This window comes from Accipiter gentilis, chromosome 17 (assembly GCF_929443795.1).
Source record: "Accipiter gentilis chromosome 17, bAccGen1.1, whole genome shotgun sequence".
NCBI classification, from domain to species: Eukaryota; Metazoa; Chordata; class Aves; order Accipitriformes; family Accipitridae; genus Astur; species Astur gentilis.
In genome coordinates this window covers 18,564,284-18,581,942 of record NC_064896.1, presented here as the reverse complement: position 1 = coordinate 18,581,942, position 17,659 = coordinate 18,564,284, and the positions used below count along the sequence as shown (strand labels likewise).

The following is a 17,659-nucleotide window of genomic DNA, read 5'->3' as shown; positions in this document are numbered from 1 at the left end:
AGCTGATGTGAGCCTTGGTTTCTTCTTGGATCACAGAACTATTTGACTGAACTGGACAAATCAGCTTAGATCCATGATGTAGATATATCCATGATGGCAGTTGAGAGAGGTGGTCAAGGCGTGTTTTTCTCCGCATGGTCAATTAAAACTTAACTTTCCATGAGGAAGGCACATTAACTCCACTGATAATGCTGCCGCTTACACAAGAAAGCACCTCTACAACTGCAACCATAGAGTGCTGTTATTAAGGGTGAATGATTTTCTGTCTCTAGTTGATCTCTTTTGTGATACATTTTTTTCTATTTTTTTTAATGTATTGTTACAGTTTCCACTCCCTGGTTTTACAGTTGGATAGATCAATAGCTCTTGCATATGCACTGAAGAAAATATCCTTTCCCCTGCAGTGTTTAAAAACAATGGAAATTAAAACACTCATGGGCAAAGCGAGTGTCTCTTTGGGCATTAATTATGAATAAATGAGTGCGGAGCAAAAGAAAGCCAAAATAGAAGATCCAAGTTAGAAATACAGAGACCCAAGTAATTAAGTAGCAAGACCATAAATAATATGTATTTTAAGCACTAATCTGACACATTGTTTCTTTTTGTTTCTTTCCTTCCCTGTCCTTTCCAGGAATATCATTTTGTTTACGTGGCAACACCTAATTACCTTACATCTGTAACTCAGCTGATGCCTGTAAGGCTCTTTTGCCTTGCACAAACCATGAACAGCCTACAGACTGAAGAAAAATGAGGAACACTCCAAGAAAAAGTTATGGGCTAAGACTCCTGCAAGTACACATTAATTCCCCTGATGCAGTGACCATAAAACAAAACAGATGCATGAAGATGAGAGGAACTAGTCTGCATGAATACTAGGCAGAAAACCCAGTGCATCCAGGTATACATCCAGGGAAATGCTTTTTACTGTCTAACCAGCACAGTCTTCACCTACAAGGAGCATTTAATAGAAATTCAGCAAAGTTATAATATTCTGAAAGAAGTAAGATCTGACCAGAAGTAGTAGCTCTGATATTGAGAAACAAATTTCAACTTCTTGTAGGTCATCAGGAGAGTGAACAAGTTGAATACCTGTTAACACGTCATCAAAGGCAGACAAATATGACCCACAAGCAGCCTGTACCTACCATTAAGTGCAAGTATTCTTAACAAGTATGTCCTTGCTGAAATTTAGAAATAGGTATGCTGGAGGTTAAAAATATATCTGCCTGGAAAGTCAAGATCATTTTGACTAAAATCACCAAACTGAATTTGTGCATGAATATGCTTACCTCCTGCAAACCCAAATGAGACACAATTCCTCTTTCTTTTTTAGTGCTAGAAAACAGCTGCTGACAATAATTCTTCCTCTCCAGCTGGTCCAGGACAGCTTCCCCCAAGAAAAAAAGAATGTTGCCTTTTGCTTAGACTCCCATGAGAATGGGACATGTACTAGACATAATTTAGTACAGCATAGCAGATACAGACAGAAGAGCAGTACAGTTCTAACTGTACGGAAAGTTGGAACAAAACACAGTTATCCATCTTGAATGAATGGACATGGATGAAGAGAGATGAAGAGAACATGTTGCATATTGTCTGATGCATCTTCAAAATCGGTAGTAAACTGTCACCAGTGCAAGAAAAGTCAAGACTGGTATTTATTAATATCTTGCCTCTGCTTGAAAGAGTCCTGTTTAAAGCAGTCTGTTGATTTAGCAGTGCCTGTATAGCCAGAACCTTCAGGTGCAAAGGTGAGAGGACTCTAAAGAAATTTTCTTTGAATAGATTTCTGGAAACAGCCAGAGAGAACATAGCATTGCAAGAGATTCTTCTTCAATTAGAACCTTCTCTGTCCTAGTATTACAGAATAAGCAGCTAGCAAAGATTAAGTTTTCTACTACTAGCTCTGTGACCTAAATTAGAAAGTCAATTATGCATTGGAAAATAGGTCAAAGCCAGAACGTTTCAGACATCTGTCACTGACGGTATTGTGACACCACTGAACTGGACCTTTGACAGGAGGCCAGTGATCTGAGCCCTAAAAACCAGAGCGGACCCATGACAGTCCTCAGTGTTGCAGTTGGCATATGGTATTTGCACAGCCTTAAAGAGAGGCAAGAGACCAGATTCATCTGCTAAGAACTCTGAAGGGTTCAAAAATGTTTAAAGAGTCAGAGCATTACTTTGGCCCCTTTAAAGCAACAGAAAATACCACTGAGGTCACCACCACATGACACTTACTCTAAGGTGCTAACAGAAACTGTTTCTTTGGCTAAAGCAGAGTATTTGTATTTTGATCAACAAGGAATGGATGGGAAGATAGGAGACTCGTGTATGCTATTGAGCCAAACACAGCATGTCTGGAGTTCAGGCAACACCAGAACAATGTTGGGGGCATCTCCAAACAGTCAGATACAGGGACATGCATAAGACAAGGATGATACATATTTAGAAGCAGCAATATGGACTCTTTAGCACGTACCATTTCAAATGGAGCAATAAGAAAAAGGTAAACTTAATCAAGTGTGCCAGTATGACATAGTTCGCAGGCCAAATACTTAGCCAGTCCCAAGCTCTGAAGGCTGCAGAGAAAGGAGGATTTTTTGCCTAAGGGTAAAGGAAAAATTAAAAGAGGGAAGAAAACAACCCAGAGGGACAGGTCTATCCCTGACAATAAAATAGGCTTAATTCAAAGAAGAACATAACTATGATGAGCACTCTTTACTTCTCTAGTAGTTATGGACTGAAGGAAAAAAAGATGTTACAAGCTGCATGACTATACAACTGTACCTTCTATAGGTTCTACCAAGACTAAAAATCCTAAAGTTTCAAGTATTTCTAGTATAAAGCACACAAAGTTTGAGTGGATGTGGACTGAAATTCACAGATAAGATAGATATACTACACATTTTCAGTATACTTACTTTGAATTTCTCTCCCAAGTATTCCCATATTTGGTATTCCCTCAGATTCTGTCTCCAATTCAAACCCCCTTCTGTAGAGCAACTACAGTGTTTAGCTAAATAATAAATGACTATTATTAGAAGAGTGGTAAATACTACTAGTTATGAGAAGAATAAGTATTTGGTTACATACCCCTTTTTCACATCCATTTTGTCAACTTGTTTTCTTGTTACCCACATTAATACTGAATTTGTCCTTGCTGACTGCTGCTCCAGCTGTAGGAATTTTTCCAGATAACTTCTGAATTTAAGACTTGCTGTAAGTTAGCTACTACTATCAAACAGGTAGATCATCAGAGTACTACACTGTAGAAGCAAAGAAACTGCACAAAACCAAGTAGGGTAGAAACTTGTTTCAGAAATCCTGCAAGTTATGATGTAAGATGACAAGAATATCAATCAGCCCCTAATGTAACAGTTTAAATCTGTGCAGGAGGAAAAGGCCTTGCTACACTAAACATTGCTCTAAACAGTGAAATATTTAACATGGAAAGCAACTTATTCCCAGAAAGAGGCCCTTCCTTATAAAAAGAACTGATATAATTTTAGTTGTAGTGCTCCTACCATAGGTCTTGCCTTGTCCAAATCATTCCTTGGCAGCACAGTCCCAAATATATTCCTGCACCTTGCTTCTATGTGGATAGACTACTGTTGTTTTCAGAGTTAAATTAGCAGAAGTGGACATTTAGAAAGATAATGAATCAATTTACATGCAGATGTAGATGCCTTGTTATTCAGCAGTGACAGCTACTCCTTCCCACTAAGTACTGGCCTGGAAAAGTTTCTGAAAGAGAAAAACTTGAGTAGGTGGATTTAAAAAAACAAACCAAACCAAAAAAAAACCCAAAACCATACAATAAAAAAGAAATAATTAAAGTTGCTGAGTTTTTACATTTGAAGTGTTTGTTCTGTGAAGGGCCTAGTCTATAAATCTCAGGAATGAGATCACTTTTTTTTTTTAATCCAACTGCTTGCTAACAGCAAACTACACGATCCTTTTCTACTGTATTCTAGAGAAGACTTGCTCACATGCGAGGAAAGCAAAACGCTAAGCTACAACAGGGCTCAACAGGAAATGCTCTTTTCATACAGACATGCAACTTGTTAGTGGATGCATAATAGAAACTGGGAATAAAACCCATCTATAGCAATGCAGTATTATACTTCTAACTCCCTGTATTTTATTCTGGAATAATTACTGCTATAAATAAAGGAATTTAATAGCTGCAAGCCAACCACCTACTTCAGAAGGCAAGGAATGCTGCCAAGAGAATGACGGCAACATTGTTCCACCACTGCGCTTTCAAAAAACAAGCATTAGAAAACACAAATTAAGCTAAAAGACAGCTTTCTCTCCACTTACGGCAACATGTGACTTTTTATGTAACCTTAATACTCCCATCAATCCTCCTAATCAAAGGGAAATAAAAAGAAAAGTTGACTCCTGTTTCTTTTTTTTTTTTTCCCTTTTGCTCAGCAAAAGCAGGGGAAGAGAGAAGCAAAGGCATCCCATCCCCTTTCTTACCCTGCTGATTGGCCTCTTTTGTATCATGCATTTCAAGCCCTTTCAAGTCATAACCTCCTCTTACAAGCCTCCTTTCTGACTGTGGAAAGCTCAAAAAATGCACTTACTCCTCAGACAACAGATGTATGGAAACCCCTTTTACTTTGCACTTACTGAAAATATTTCTTTCCAACTGGCTGTTACATCTGAAGACCCACTCAGCACTTTATCTAGAGCTTTTACCTACAGAAAATTTATTTTGCTACATACAGCACCAAACCAAGACCTTCAGACCTTTCATTACTAAGATACAATTAATAACATGATAGAGAAGGCTATGACAGTAGAGATGTATTTGAGGCAGAAAAAAAGTTTCTAAGATCCCACAGTAAGAGCTGTACATTTTCTTTTTCCTTCCTATTGCTAAAAGCTGGTTACTCTCATACTTGCCATTTCTGTCAGTGCTCCATTTGTTTCACCTCGCATTTATTAGTTTTCCTTAGTTGCACTTGTCTCACACTTCTTCATAGCTTCATAAGTGAAGCAGTGTGACATCAAGGGCACATACCTCAACTATGCACTGCTTCCTTGTGATTCTGAGAGGTGAGCACCTGGGTCATGATTCTCTTGACAGGAGAATCATTTCCCACAAGGGCCACAAATTTTCTTCAAGCGCATGTTTTCAAAGCTATCTAGCTTCCAGTCTTGGACTGTCGCAAATCTTCCACCTAAGTGACTGTATCAACAAGAAGACCGAGTTAAGATTCAGTTTTGCTCTAATCCAATAAACATGATAGCTGTTCTTCTACTCTGAATGTTACCAAGCATGTAAGTTTTAGGTAAGACCACATATAGAAACTTGATACCAAACTGAGGCACAAAAAGAGATCTCAACTGTTCTACATTCTGCTTTGCCTGCTATGGTTACCAACAGCCCATAAACACATGAAAAAAACCAACCATACACAATGAGAACAGCAAACCAGAAATAGCAGCATGGGAAACTTAACTTTCTGTTAGTACTTGAAGTGAATTATCAGTAGTGACGATTCAGACCTTCTAAAAACAAAGCAACATAATTTAGGCTATACAGTCTATTAAAAACAGTAGTAATACACTATCCAGATCTAAATTTTCTCTTAGCAAATGCTCAACGTAGAACTTGATGCCCAAGGAAAAAAGTTAGGAAAAAAATTGGTTTTGACTGGTGCAAAATTTTTTTTTTTTTTTTTTTTTTTTTTTAAGGACTGCAGGGAGAAATCAGATTCACTTTACAACACAGCAATTTTTCACTGTTGTTCCTGAACACATTATATGAAAGGACTTAATTCCAAAATCCACGTACTTAAGCTAAAATAATGTTAAGACTACTTTCTCAAAACAGATTCCTTTGTCAAATTTAACATTTTCAGGTTTTCTGCTTATACCTTTTAAGGGATAAAATAAATCACTCCAAGCAAATAAGCGGGAACAGTTTATTGTGACACTGGCAACTTTACCTTTCTCAAGTAATATGGAGTTGTCTAAACTTTTTTTTTTACCTGCCAATTTAAATATTTCATCTGTCTACTTTATAAAATTTCTTTAATATCTGCATCTTTTCAACTGATTCAACACAAAAACAGAAGCAAAAGAACAAACGCTTGGAAACACAAGGAGCTGCATCATGGCAAATGTATTCTTTAATAGAAAGTAAGAAAAACCTCCCTACTAACCTTTATTCAGAATGAGGAAAAAGATAAATATCCACAGCTCTTTGTTCCATTTGGTAGGATTTTAAGATCCATCTATGCATGTATAAGCACAGAACACACAGTTTTAGCCACACTGGAACCACCTAAACAGAGATTTTATGTTCCATAGGTTTTACATGCATTCCATCCTTGGTGCGCTGATTATAGTACAGGGATTCTGTTCTTCCTCTACAGCAGTTTCAATTTAAGAATACACCATAAGCCAACTTAGAGAAACATCCACTAGTTGCTAATAGAAAGAATCACAGGAAGGTCTCACAACAGTTTACTAAAACATTAAGGTTTTTCTTTAAATCACAGTTTTCAAATATAAAAATTGGATTTTCCCTATAACTGAAACATATTTACATGAACTTTTTAAAAAGATGGTCTGTAATTTAGATCTAATCACTGTCATCTGAACCACCTTCAGACCCCTCATCATTGGATCCTTCTGGTTCAGATTCATTACCAGATCCTCTGCCGGAACCCTCGTTGTCAGATCCTCTCTCAGAATCTCTGTCTGAATCAGCACTGCGAGAAGCTGGGCGAGATTCGTTTTCTGAACCACCAGAACGACTTCTCCCCGACTGTACAGACTCATTGTCAGACTGCTCCGAATCTGACCGCCTCCTTTTTCTAGCCGACCTGTCACTGTCAGAATCTTCCTCAGATGGGTGGACACTGGACCTCCTTGGACTACCTGCCTCACTACCAGATTTGTTTCTGTTATCAGAATCACTATCAGAAACAATGCGTTTACTGTGCTGATGTTCCCCATCATCTGAATCACTGTTGCTATTCCTAGCATGTCTGTAGGGAAAAGAAAACAAAAATGAGTATTAAAAAATGTTATCCTTAGCTTAAAAATAAAATGAGACACCAGGATTTGAGTAATGCTAGCACTATCAGAATGAGAAGAATAAGCGGAATTAATTTGCACTGGAAAGTGATTGTTGTGAGTACAATGGAAGGCTTCTCATTATCTTTGCATTATCTCATTATTATTAACACTGCAGTTTCTCTTGAAAGCATGCTTTGAAACTTTAGCACATACAAAGTTAATTAAGGTTCTTACCCATCATCAGCAATTTTGAGTTTATCCTCATCGGAGGAATCATCACTTGATGAAATGATGGCTTTTGATTTGATCTTTCCTTTCATTGAAGGAGGCAGACGTTCTGGTTTGGGCTGTACAGGTGGCGAGAGAAAAAAAAAAAGGGTTGCTTGTTCATGTGGCTGGTTAAAGCATAGTGCCCAACTGTAGAAACATATTCAGAAAACCAGACATGCTTTTAAAAAAATTTTCAATTTACTATCACTTAATTCTAGATGGCTTGGGAAATATCCTTTTCATCCTTGAAGCAGCAATAGCAACAGGGGAGGATAAAAATAAGCTCAAAGGCAGTTTGCTACAAGAAGTTTTGTTGTAATTTTCAACATTAATAAATATCTCAACTAGGGTAATGCTGAATTCCAAATGCATACTTAGAAAGTGATGCAGTTATTCGGGGTTTAACTTACAGCCTTCTTTTTCTCTGCTTTGGGTGGACGTCTTTTTTTAGGTCTTGGACCATTTTCATGCTCTTCATCATCACTCCCCTCATCTGCCTTCTGGGGTCTTAAACAGAGACATTTTATATTATGTAAAGCATAACAACACAAAAAAACCTTAACACGTGCAAAAATAGCAGTCTCAAGAAATGTCCAGTTTATCAAGTGTAACTCATACTTCTTTTGCAGAGTGGCTGTTTAAGTCTTACAATGTGCATGTGTAAATAAAAATTAATCACGTGACCTCTTGACAACGGCTCAGTTTTTAAACTGTTATGAAAGACTGCAGAAGAATATACTTAAAAGCCATACTATTTCTCAGGGAAGTCTAACATTAAAGGATCAGTTACCTCCTCCTCTTCTTTTTCTTTCTCTCACCCTCCTCTTCTTCCCCATCTTGTTCACTACCACTGCCCTTCCTCTTCTTTTTCTTTCTAGACATGGGCAGATCTTCATCACTGTCATCGTTGACAAACTCATCAAATTCCCCTGCTCCTTTTTTGGAACGCTGCAATAAATAAAAGCCCCACAATATAGGCTATTATTCACCTTCTAATTAAGAACCTATCAGAAAACAATTCATAATAGAAACTTTATCTGAAGACGTTTTCAAAAATATGAAAATACAGACCTTTTTGTGCCAACCTTCCCATAACCTCTAGATTGATATCATTTAGAAAGTGATTCCAAATTTGCACGTAATAAAATAATCATCTTCTGTTATTTTCACAGCTTGAATAGAACAGATTTTGGCAATGCCACTGTGCTTGGAACTTTTAAGTATTATCTTCCAATTTTTTACATTTGGGTATTAAACCTGTGCAATTTCACTCAGCGGAGCCTAGGAGCTTGAAATTAAAAACCTGCACTACTACAAGAGACCATGTATTGAAAGGGGAAAATGGAGATTACAAAAAAAAAATTCTGTTCTACCCTGCCTCCACCACCACCACGTTTCTTTTCTTTTGATCCTTCTACTTCACCAGTGAACATCAGAATATTCTTGGTTTTCTCCACATATTGAGCTCTTTGTTCCAGAAGTTTCTTCTGTTCTTCTTTTTCTCTTAGACGCTTCTCTTCCTGAAACAGAGAGAAAATTAACCATTACTATTGTATTTGCAGCATCACAGTGATTATAATCACAGGCGTATAAATTATTTGCTGACAAGAAACAGGAAAATTGACTTTTGACAGTCTATGTCATAGCAGAAGGTCCACATGGGAAAAAAAAAAATAAAATTCTACAAACCTATGCTAGAGTAGGCAAAAGTCCAAAAGAACTGTTGCACCAAGTGCTTCCTCATCCAGACTGTCAGTATAGAAATTTGATGGCAGACCTTCTGGGCCACCAATTTGATTTCATTATCAAAAAAAAAAAAAAAAAGATCTATTTCTGAGGCTATGTGGAAGAAAGAATGAGTATCACCTGTTACCTATAACATTTTCTGCTAGCACTTACTATAACTAAGAAAAATAGCTACTAGATGTTTTATTAGTAATACCAGGTACCACAACAGAGCAACAGGAGCATATATATTGTTGATATGTAGACTTTTTAAAAATAAAGTATCCTTTTATAAAATACAGTATACGGAATGCAACAGAACAAAACCTGTTCTTTAAGTAGTTTTTGGCGAAGCAGCTCCTTTTCTTGCTCTTGCTTTGCACGCAGCTCCCTCTCTTCTTCATCCTGCTTGCGTGCCCGAGCCACGTGATACTGGGCTTGACTCAGTAAGTCAGAGCATTGCCTGTAACATGCAATGTTTTCAAGTAAAGGAAGGTGGCAGACACATACTACAAGAACAAACAGTTTTATAAAGGGCATGCATCACACTATGTTCATATAACCAACAAAGGAAAAAAAAGCTACTTGAAATAGCACAATAGAAGAGTAGTACAGATTTTTGAGTAAACTAAGTCACTTTCTAGTAAGCTAATTTATCTTGCAGTACACAATTTCAGAACACATTGCTTCACACTTAAAATTTAGCCAGTTCATATACAAAAAACCCCACATGAACATACAAAGAATCATCCCAACTAATTTGGGCAGCTTCAGAAGTATGGTTAATAAGAACTTGTATTTAATCACAACATACTAGCAAACCTAATCAGAAAGGTAGGTACAAATTCTATCTTAAAAAACCCAGTTGTGTAAGAATTAAGGTTGCATGAAATGTTCAAGTCTCATGAAAAACTAAAGCAAGGCACTTTCAATACCCTCTTAGCTAATGTTACAATGACATTTCTTTTAATATTAAAATTTTCTCTGTACAAAGTGCTTTAACCATACATTTAAGATGTACAGTGCATGATGACCAACGAATGTTACTTGTATATGGCTACAAAAATCTTAGAAGAACGTGCCATAAATGAAACATGGGGCATACTGAGTGAAAACCTGAGATATAAGCTTACAAGGAAACTGATTTGAATAGGCTTGTGTACAAGCTCATTACCCTGAACAAAAATTAAAGCAGACTAGACTCTGCAAAACAGAAGTTTTTTGTATTTCCATAACTGACCCATGCTATTCACCCATGAACTACCTCAAAAAATCTCCATGAAAGCAAACCTGTTGGATTATGTTTAAAGTCAAAACAGTGAGAGCTAGAGACGTTTAAACAAGTGTCACTGCACTCTCACTGATGGAAAATTTACCATTAAAACAGCTGAAGTTTTGCAGGCTCCAGCTAATGGCAGACATGACATGTTGAGAGTTTTAGACTACACAAAAAAATGTTAGAAAGCAAGGACAGGAAAAGAATGAAACAGTAACAGGGAGTAACCCTCCACTTGTATTTCTACTGTTCTAAGACATTGTCAGTTGAAATTTTGGAATCCAGTTTTAGTATGAAAAAAACAAGACAAAAATATTCTACTTGGTATCTGAATGAAGGATTTGTTTGTGGTTTTGGTTGTTTGGGTTTTTTTACCTGGCTTCAGTAGCAGCAAGTGCCAAGTCAAACCTCATCTTATCACCTACTTTACTCAAGTAACTGAAGTACCTGCAGGAAAAAACAAACAAACCAAACTAAGCAAATATGGCATTACTTACATATTTATTATAATTTTGCCTTAAAACAGAGCATTTCCTCCTGAATTACAATCCTATAAAACTCAACAGATGAGGAAACTTCACCAGTTTTCTCTGTGTGCAGCCCCTTTTAATAAAACAGCATAAAAGTACATTCAGAGTTCTCCAAATTTAAAACTTTCTAAAACCACTCCAGAGCGGAACAAAAACTCAGAAAATTCTAAAAAGAGTGCTAAGATTTCATTTACTGGCTCCTAGCAATAAGTACATTGCTGACCCCAGTAGATTTATTCCTTATCTGACACAGCTTAAGTGCCTGAAACCAGCATAAGAAAAGGAAGGAAATCTTATTTTTTAAAAATCCTTCCAGAAAAGCCTCTTTAAACCTAGTTGACAGGCCCTTGCAAATACAACAAACCCTCAAGTAAATGGGTAAGCTATGATTATCAGGGTTTCAATAACAGCTTCTCCAATTAATTTAAAGGAAAACAACTTTCTAACTTTCAAGGTTGCCACAATTTCTTCCCATATTCCATCAGAGACATTTTAAATGAAGTGCGCTAGACTGAACTCAAATTCTTGTGCATATGAAGAAAGGAATTCCTTGCTGAAGTTTCAGATTATGGAAAATATTTTCTAAAGTGTGATAGATACCTGAATTTTTAGTTAATGTAAATTAGAATTTGTGTTCAAATGTTTAGTTTGCATTACGTAAAGCACTAGAATTGTGAAATGTTTGCTAGTATGAAAGGCTTGCTTTAGTTGACAAAATTACTGAAAGGCAACATCCATCCTCAACATAACAGCAGAGCTAGGAATGCATAAAGCAAGCACCAGCTACACCAGCAATACGTAGGAGCAGAATAAATGGTTGTAAGATTTCTGTTCAAAGATGGTGACAACTGGATGAGATTAATCACAGTTTTCTGCCCAGACCTTTTTTTTTTTTTTTTTTTTAAAGAGAATGAAAAGATCTCAAATACACTTAAGAAACTGCTTCTGTTCTTAAGCCATTAGGGTACTAAGGCTTTACTTGCCAACAGTAGGGCAAAATTGGTTTTCAAGGACTACCAGTCATTAACTATGCTTATATAATATAAATGGATTTGCTTTTAAGCCTTTTAAGTTGTTTTGAAATAAATAATCCAAAAAAGTATTCATAGAATAATTTTCAACATTTTTTTCAACTATGCTCTTCCAGGAAGAAGTGCATCTTGGCCATAGTAATATAAAACTCTCTGAGAAATACTATTGGCCACCTGGCCAAACAAAACTGGCTCTGAAGCAAAGTCTGAATATGTAGTTTTGTCAGGCCCAATCTTTGTTTTCCTACTAGAAACTCTAGAATTATATTCAGTGCTTCATAGAATATGATTAGTCTTCTAACAAGATTTGTGAGCTATACTGCAAATTTACTGTAAGGGAACAACAAAACAGTTTATAACGAGTAGAAATAAGTTGTCTTTACCTGTGGGCTAGCTCCAATTCTTTCACAGCGTTAAGCACCTCCTTTAGATTGCTTTTTTCATCTTTCAGGACAGAGGTAGCTAGTCTTTGTAGCACTAAAGCCACATTAAACATAAGGACTGTATCACTTGGCGCTACATGCCTGGCCTGTAAATAATAAGCATGTTTTTAAGGTATGCTACGTGATACAGAGGTATACTGAAGCGACATACAGAAAATAAGCACTATTATTTCAATCTCAGACTACTGAATTTAAAGAGACACAAACATGCATCAACTTACAGTAATTTTATTCTGTGATATATGATGTTTTATATTCATACCTTTAACAAAGTTTGTTTGCATTCCTGTAATTTGCCACATTTGAAGAGTGCCCGGGCCAAATATAACAATACTTCAGTATTTTGATGCTTATAGAACTTTCTGAGGCAGTTTTCATACTGAAATGGAAAAAAAAAATCAAATTAAGAGGTGACAATGGTTAGTTACTTTGGCTAGCTAACGCCAGCAAATGTTTCTATTCCTAAAAAACATTACTGCTGATATGCCTTCTATTTTTTAAATAAGTGTGTCATGCTACATGGATGCCTCCTTTTCACTGATCAGAAAATTCTTTCTGCTATTCCATAGCAAGTACCTGATTTTTCTGGAAACTGGCAGCAGTCCAGGAGGCTCTGTAGGTCTTAAAATACAATAGAATACTTTGCAAGTACCATCTATTGTAACATAGTCCAACAAACATGACTCATTTTAGGAGCACTCAATTATTCTCTGCAGTATGGGGGATTGCTGGGGGGGAATCTGTTTTCTTTATTCATACAAGATATTTTACAAGTTGAAATATATTTAATGTAGTAATTCCATATATCTGATGCAATTAGTTAAAAAAAAATAAATAATCCACACCTTTCAGGTAATGTCAAATTTGTTCTGTCCACCTAGCTGAATAACTTGGCATACCAAGGGATATCTAGCTGTTCTAAAGTGTAAAAGAAGACTTGTTACTGTAGGTTTTGTGGGTCTAGAATTAAAGCTTCAAACAGTTATGAAGCTTAGTCTTTGGCGTAACCAGCGCCTTTTGTTTGACATACTCATTTCTCAGGGAATCATTCACCCTTTCTAAACCTCCAAAATAGTAAAAAATACAAAATATAATTTTTATTTCCAGCTCAAATATAGAAACTGCCCTGATCTGTAATGCCTGAACTCACTACTCTTGGATCACACTGTGTTGTGAGTGCCCAATTTTCACTCACCTTTAGTCAAAAGATTTTGTATTTAGCTTAAGTCTTTCTCAGATTTGTATGCTTTATGGTAGAGAACTCACTAGAATAATTGCGGTGGCTGCAGTAGGCTAGGCTATTAAATTCAATTCATCTCCCTTTGAGTCCAATATTGCGTATTTCAGACTGCGGCTTGTACTGGCTGCATAGCAGAACCCAGGGAACAATAAAGCACCTCAGTAAATAAACACGTTTCTACTAACAGCTTTACTTAAAATATATTAGCAAATGAGTACAATATTTTTCTGACAAATCAAAAGCTGAAAACGATACCCATATTCCCATTGTAATTCACTGCTTTAACAATTGCTAAAATTAGATTTCCATTAGGCTTTTTGTCAATAAAAACAGGTGAGGTATTAAAAAGACAACAAACCCCATTCAAACACAACAGAATGAATCTGATCATGTTACCAAAGCTTTGTAACAGTAGTTCCCTGGAGGATAGCAACTACTGAGGTCTTGATCAGGTAAGAAAGGCCCAGTATCTCTTCCTTATAACCATCACAAAAAGCTTCAGGATAGCTCTGAACTAAGTATTTTAGATCCTCACTGTGGACTCAGTCTTAATGAAACATGTTTGTTCTGAGCTTCTGTCCAACATCCGCTTTGGTTTTAGCTTACTTGTATGCTTTTGATCAACTGAGTCAGTTTAGTTAGAATAGGTTACTGGGACGGTAGTTTGCTTGAGCAGGTTGAACTAGATGACCTCAACAGGTTTCTTCTAACATGAATTACCTTGTAATGTTAACTGTGGTGAAAGAAATCATGGCACAGGCAGCTTGTCAGACAGCTCTGATTGTTATTTATGAAATCATTTGCAAGAAAAAAAATTGGAAATGTTGCTATTAAAAAAATCTCAGCAGCAAATTGCATTTACTTACTTCAGTAACATCTGAATGTAAATCACAGAGCAACTACAATGACTGAAACCCCTCTGACTAAAAATTAATTCCGAGACCAAAATTCTGACCTAATTATGTTTTAACTCTGCTACCAAAAAAACAAGTGTACAAGTTGGTAGGTGCTTTGTTACCCCTTAGCCACATTTGGCAGTTTGTTTTTAAATCTAGACTTAACAGCCAACAGCATGCTAGAAATAGACCTATAACTTGTTAAAATATTATTCAGAAACTTTCACAGTTGCTATGACAGCAGAGAAACATCCAGAAGTCATCTAACCCAACATATTATGTAGTTCAATTTAGAGATGTTACCATCTGCACAGCACTGATGTACTGTTTCTGTTCTACGTAGATATGTGCCAAATTTAGCCACACATCACTGATATCTGCTGTTGCCTCTCTCACTTGGGCAAAAACATCACGAGCTTCACGGAAATATCCTTTATGCGCCAAGACAGCTCCTAAGGGGAAAGTAATATGCACAGTGTAAGCTTCCAGGTTGATGTACTATGCACTCCTACCAAAGAAAACAAAGTATTGCCTGAATAAAGTTCCCCATTAAAAACTAAGTGACAAAGCTGCCATATGAAAGCTATTCTTTCCTGTGCTCTACTACATAGCGTTCAGGCCCTGCAAAAACAATTCTATATTAAAGCATGAAACATAAGAATATTATCACCTCTCAAGGAAAATTAGAGTCTAATATTCACCTATGCCATTAGCAGCATACAAATTCTTTGGATCATTTCTGAGTACTTGCTTGTAGATCGCTAATGCACGGTCTTGATGACGTTTCTCCTGCAGAAGGAAGTATCCCAACTGATCACTCATTTCTATAATGGGGTATTAAAAGATCTACCCATAAGTTTTATGGACTACAAGATGCCAAATAGGCATCAAGAAAAGGCTTTGAGTAACTAAGAGCATACAATTAAATAAATAAAACGCACACAGGGCAGACAGATGCCCATTACCTTTTCTCTGTCTCTTGTGGGTTGATGTAGAGTCTGCAGCCAGACATTGCCAAGAGCCAGCATGGAATAAGTATCATTTTGTGTGGAGGGCTGTTTCAATATTCTTTCAAATTTCTTCTGTCCTGGACCCCACTCTTGTTTAGCCAAATGAAGATTACCAATCAGAGACCAAGCATCTGGATGGTCCTAAATACAAATTCACTGTAAGTTGCAAAAGCATCATTTTCCCTTGCAAGGTTACTTTTTCAAGTATAAAATGCTGTTTTTCTTAAATAGAATTCCATATTAAAAAAACCCAACAAACAACACACACAGAGAGCAGATTACAGTAGTTCTCTCTTCTTCACCTAGTTTATCTGAACAAAAAAAAATAAAAACGCAACAAAAGGAAAATAAAATTTTAAGTTAAGGTAGTATTTCAAGTGTTTTAACTTGGGTTACAAACCTGATTTATCTGAAGTGCTTCTTTAAACCAATCAGAAGCCTCATAAAAATTTCCTTTATCCCTAGCCATAGCTCCCAAGCGCAAGTAGCCTAAGAATAAAAATAGAAAATACAATAAAATAAAAAAATAAATAAATCAGGAAACAGGTTAAAGTAATCTCAAACAAAGAAAATATTGGCCATGCATGAATTTCAAAAGCAATCTTTTTCTTGATCTGCTAAGGACAGCAAACATTAAGACACCTTTCATATTCTATTCACAGTGAGACACGCCATGTGAAGAGGAACGTCTGTTCACAATGGTGATACAGAATTGCAGATTTCTAACAGTTAAAGTAATGTAAATGTTTTTAATTGGTTTCATAAGTTAAAGACAATTGAGAAATCTCAAAGAAAGAAGGATACATCAGTTACATAGTTCTCCCTCCACTTTAAACAGCTCTCCCATCTCTGCAAGCTTTGGGGAAAGTATCAGCAGGTGACAATGGAAAACAAGCAGGGAAAAGGCTATAGATTAGGCTGGGTCATGCTGTGTGCTGCAGTTTGCTGAGCAAGGGCTACCACCTCGCCTTTGCAGCAAATATCACAGGTCAGCTACTTAGGGGCAAGGGGAAGAGCAGAGTGAGGAGAAAAAACAGGATGTGCCATAGAAGCTGTGCTAACACCCTCAACAGCCCTTCTTCCCTGGAGGAAGGCCAAGACCCAAGATAAAGTGATTCTCCCAAAGGGTGTCTATTTCCACCCACATAGAGTTGCAGAGCCCGGGCATATGAAGTGGATGGCTTTGATTGCACGCAAGTGCTGAGGTGCTTCGGCTTTGGTGGGAGTGGAGAGCAAGGGAGCAAAGGCATGCAAATCTACATAAGCTAATTTTGCTAGATTTTTTAGTACAGTATGTTTTACCAATAATATAGAAAGCTTAAAGCTGGAGATTGGACTATAAGGATGATGCAGGCCTTAAAAAAAAAAAAGTAGGGAAAATAGCAGCTAGGTAAGCAGGCCCCAAAACTACTATGAAAAGAAGTGAAGAGAGATATAAGGAGACCAGAAAACACTGTAAACGGGAAGATTTTTGGTATTATAAGGAGGACTGTGGAACTAAAATACCAAATGTTTCTTACAATCAACGTAATTAGGATGTTCTCTTAAAATGTTTTTATAGAGCTTTTCCGCTTCATGAAATTCACACATCGCCTCATATAGTCTGGCAAGGTTATAGGACGTTGTTACAGAGATAGCATTGTAATAATGCTCATCATGTTCAGCTTCTGCTTTTGCACGATCCAGTGATGCCAAAAAATATTTCTAAAGTATAAAAAGAAAAAAGGAATAAAGCACTCCAGAATATTCTTAAAGGAAAACTTCTGGGTGATCAAGAAACTCAATTCAAACTGAGTAATTACATACCTTTGCTTCTCCTAGGTTTCCCAGCCTGAAGTGCAGGGCACCCACGTTATTCAAAATCTCTGGTGGGACATCAGCCTGTACTTTCTCTTGCAGAATGCGCGTGGCTGTACCATAGGCTGACAGTGCACCCTTTATAAAGAAAGGGAAAGTGGATAAAAGAAGTAAGAGAATGAGCTCTTATGCTCTTATGAAAAGTACACACGTAATTCACCAAGTGTATATTAATAATACCTGTATATCAGTCTGTTCTAGAATTTGGGCTAGCTCAATCCATGCCTCTACATCATCAGGATATTGTTCTGTGACTTTCTTCAGATGCCCCTGAAAAAGAGCATTAAATAATTATGCCTCTTTGTGGACACACACTGTTTAAAAAACATATATATAA

General features: G+C 36.8%; 1 protein-coding gene across 3 annotated transcripts in view; it reads right to left on the bottom strand.

Moving 5' to 3' along the window:
* Window positions 1-232: 232 nt before the first annotated feature.
* CTR9 (CTR9 homolog, Paf1/RNA polymerase II complex component) overlaps window positions 233-17,659 on the bottom strand; it is a 28,755-nt gene continuing 11,328 nt past the window's right edge. The window contains exons 10-27 of one of the 3 annotated variants that reach the window (XR_007508466.1): window positions 17,503-17,592; window positions 17,272-17,400; window positions 16,986-17,169; window positions 15,866-15,954; window positions 15,421-15,606; window positions 15,157-15,244; window positions 14,759-14,907; window positions 12,582-12,698; window positions 12,260-12,405; window positions 10,691-10,762; window positions 9,367-9,502; window positions 8,688-8,834; window positions 8,105-8,262; window positions 7,725-7,821; window positions 7,279-7,391; window positions 6,183-7,013; window positions 5,036-5,203; window positions 2,483-3,747 (exon numbers count right to left, since the gene is read on the bottom strand). Coding sequence is in view for 1 of the 3 variants with exons in the window: in XM_049819939.1 (XP_049675896.1) it covers window positions 6,605-7,013; window positions 7,279-7,391; window positions 7,725-7,821; window positions 8,105-8,262; window positions 8,688-8,834; window positions 9,367-9,502; window positions 10,691-10,762; window positions 12,260-12,405; window positions 12,582-12,698; window positions 14,759-14,907; window positions 15,157-15,244; window positions 15,421-15,606; window positions 15,866-15,954; window positions 16,986-17,169; window positions 17,272-17,400; window positions 17,503-17,592 (2,310 nt within the window). In the remaining 2 variants the exon portion in view is untranslated. The other 2 variants (XR_007508467.1, XM_049819939.1) reach the window with 2 other exon arrangements.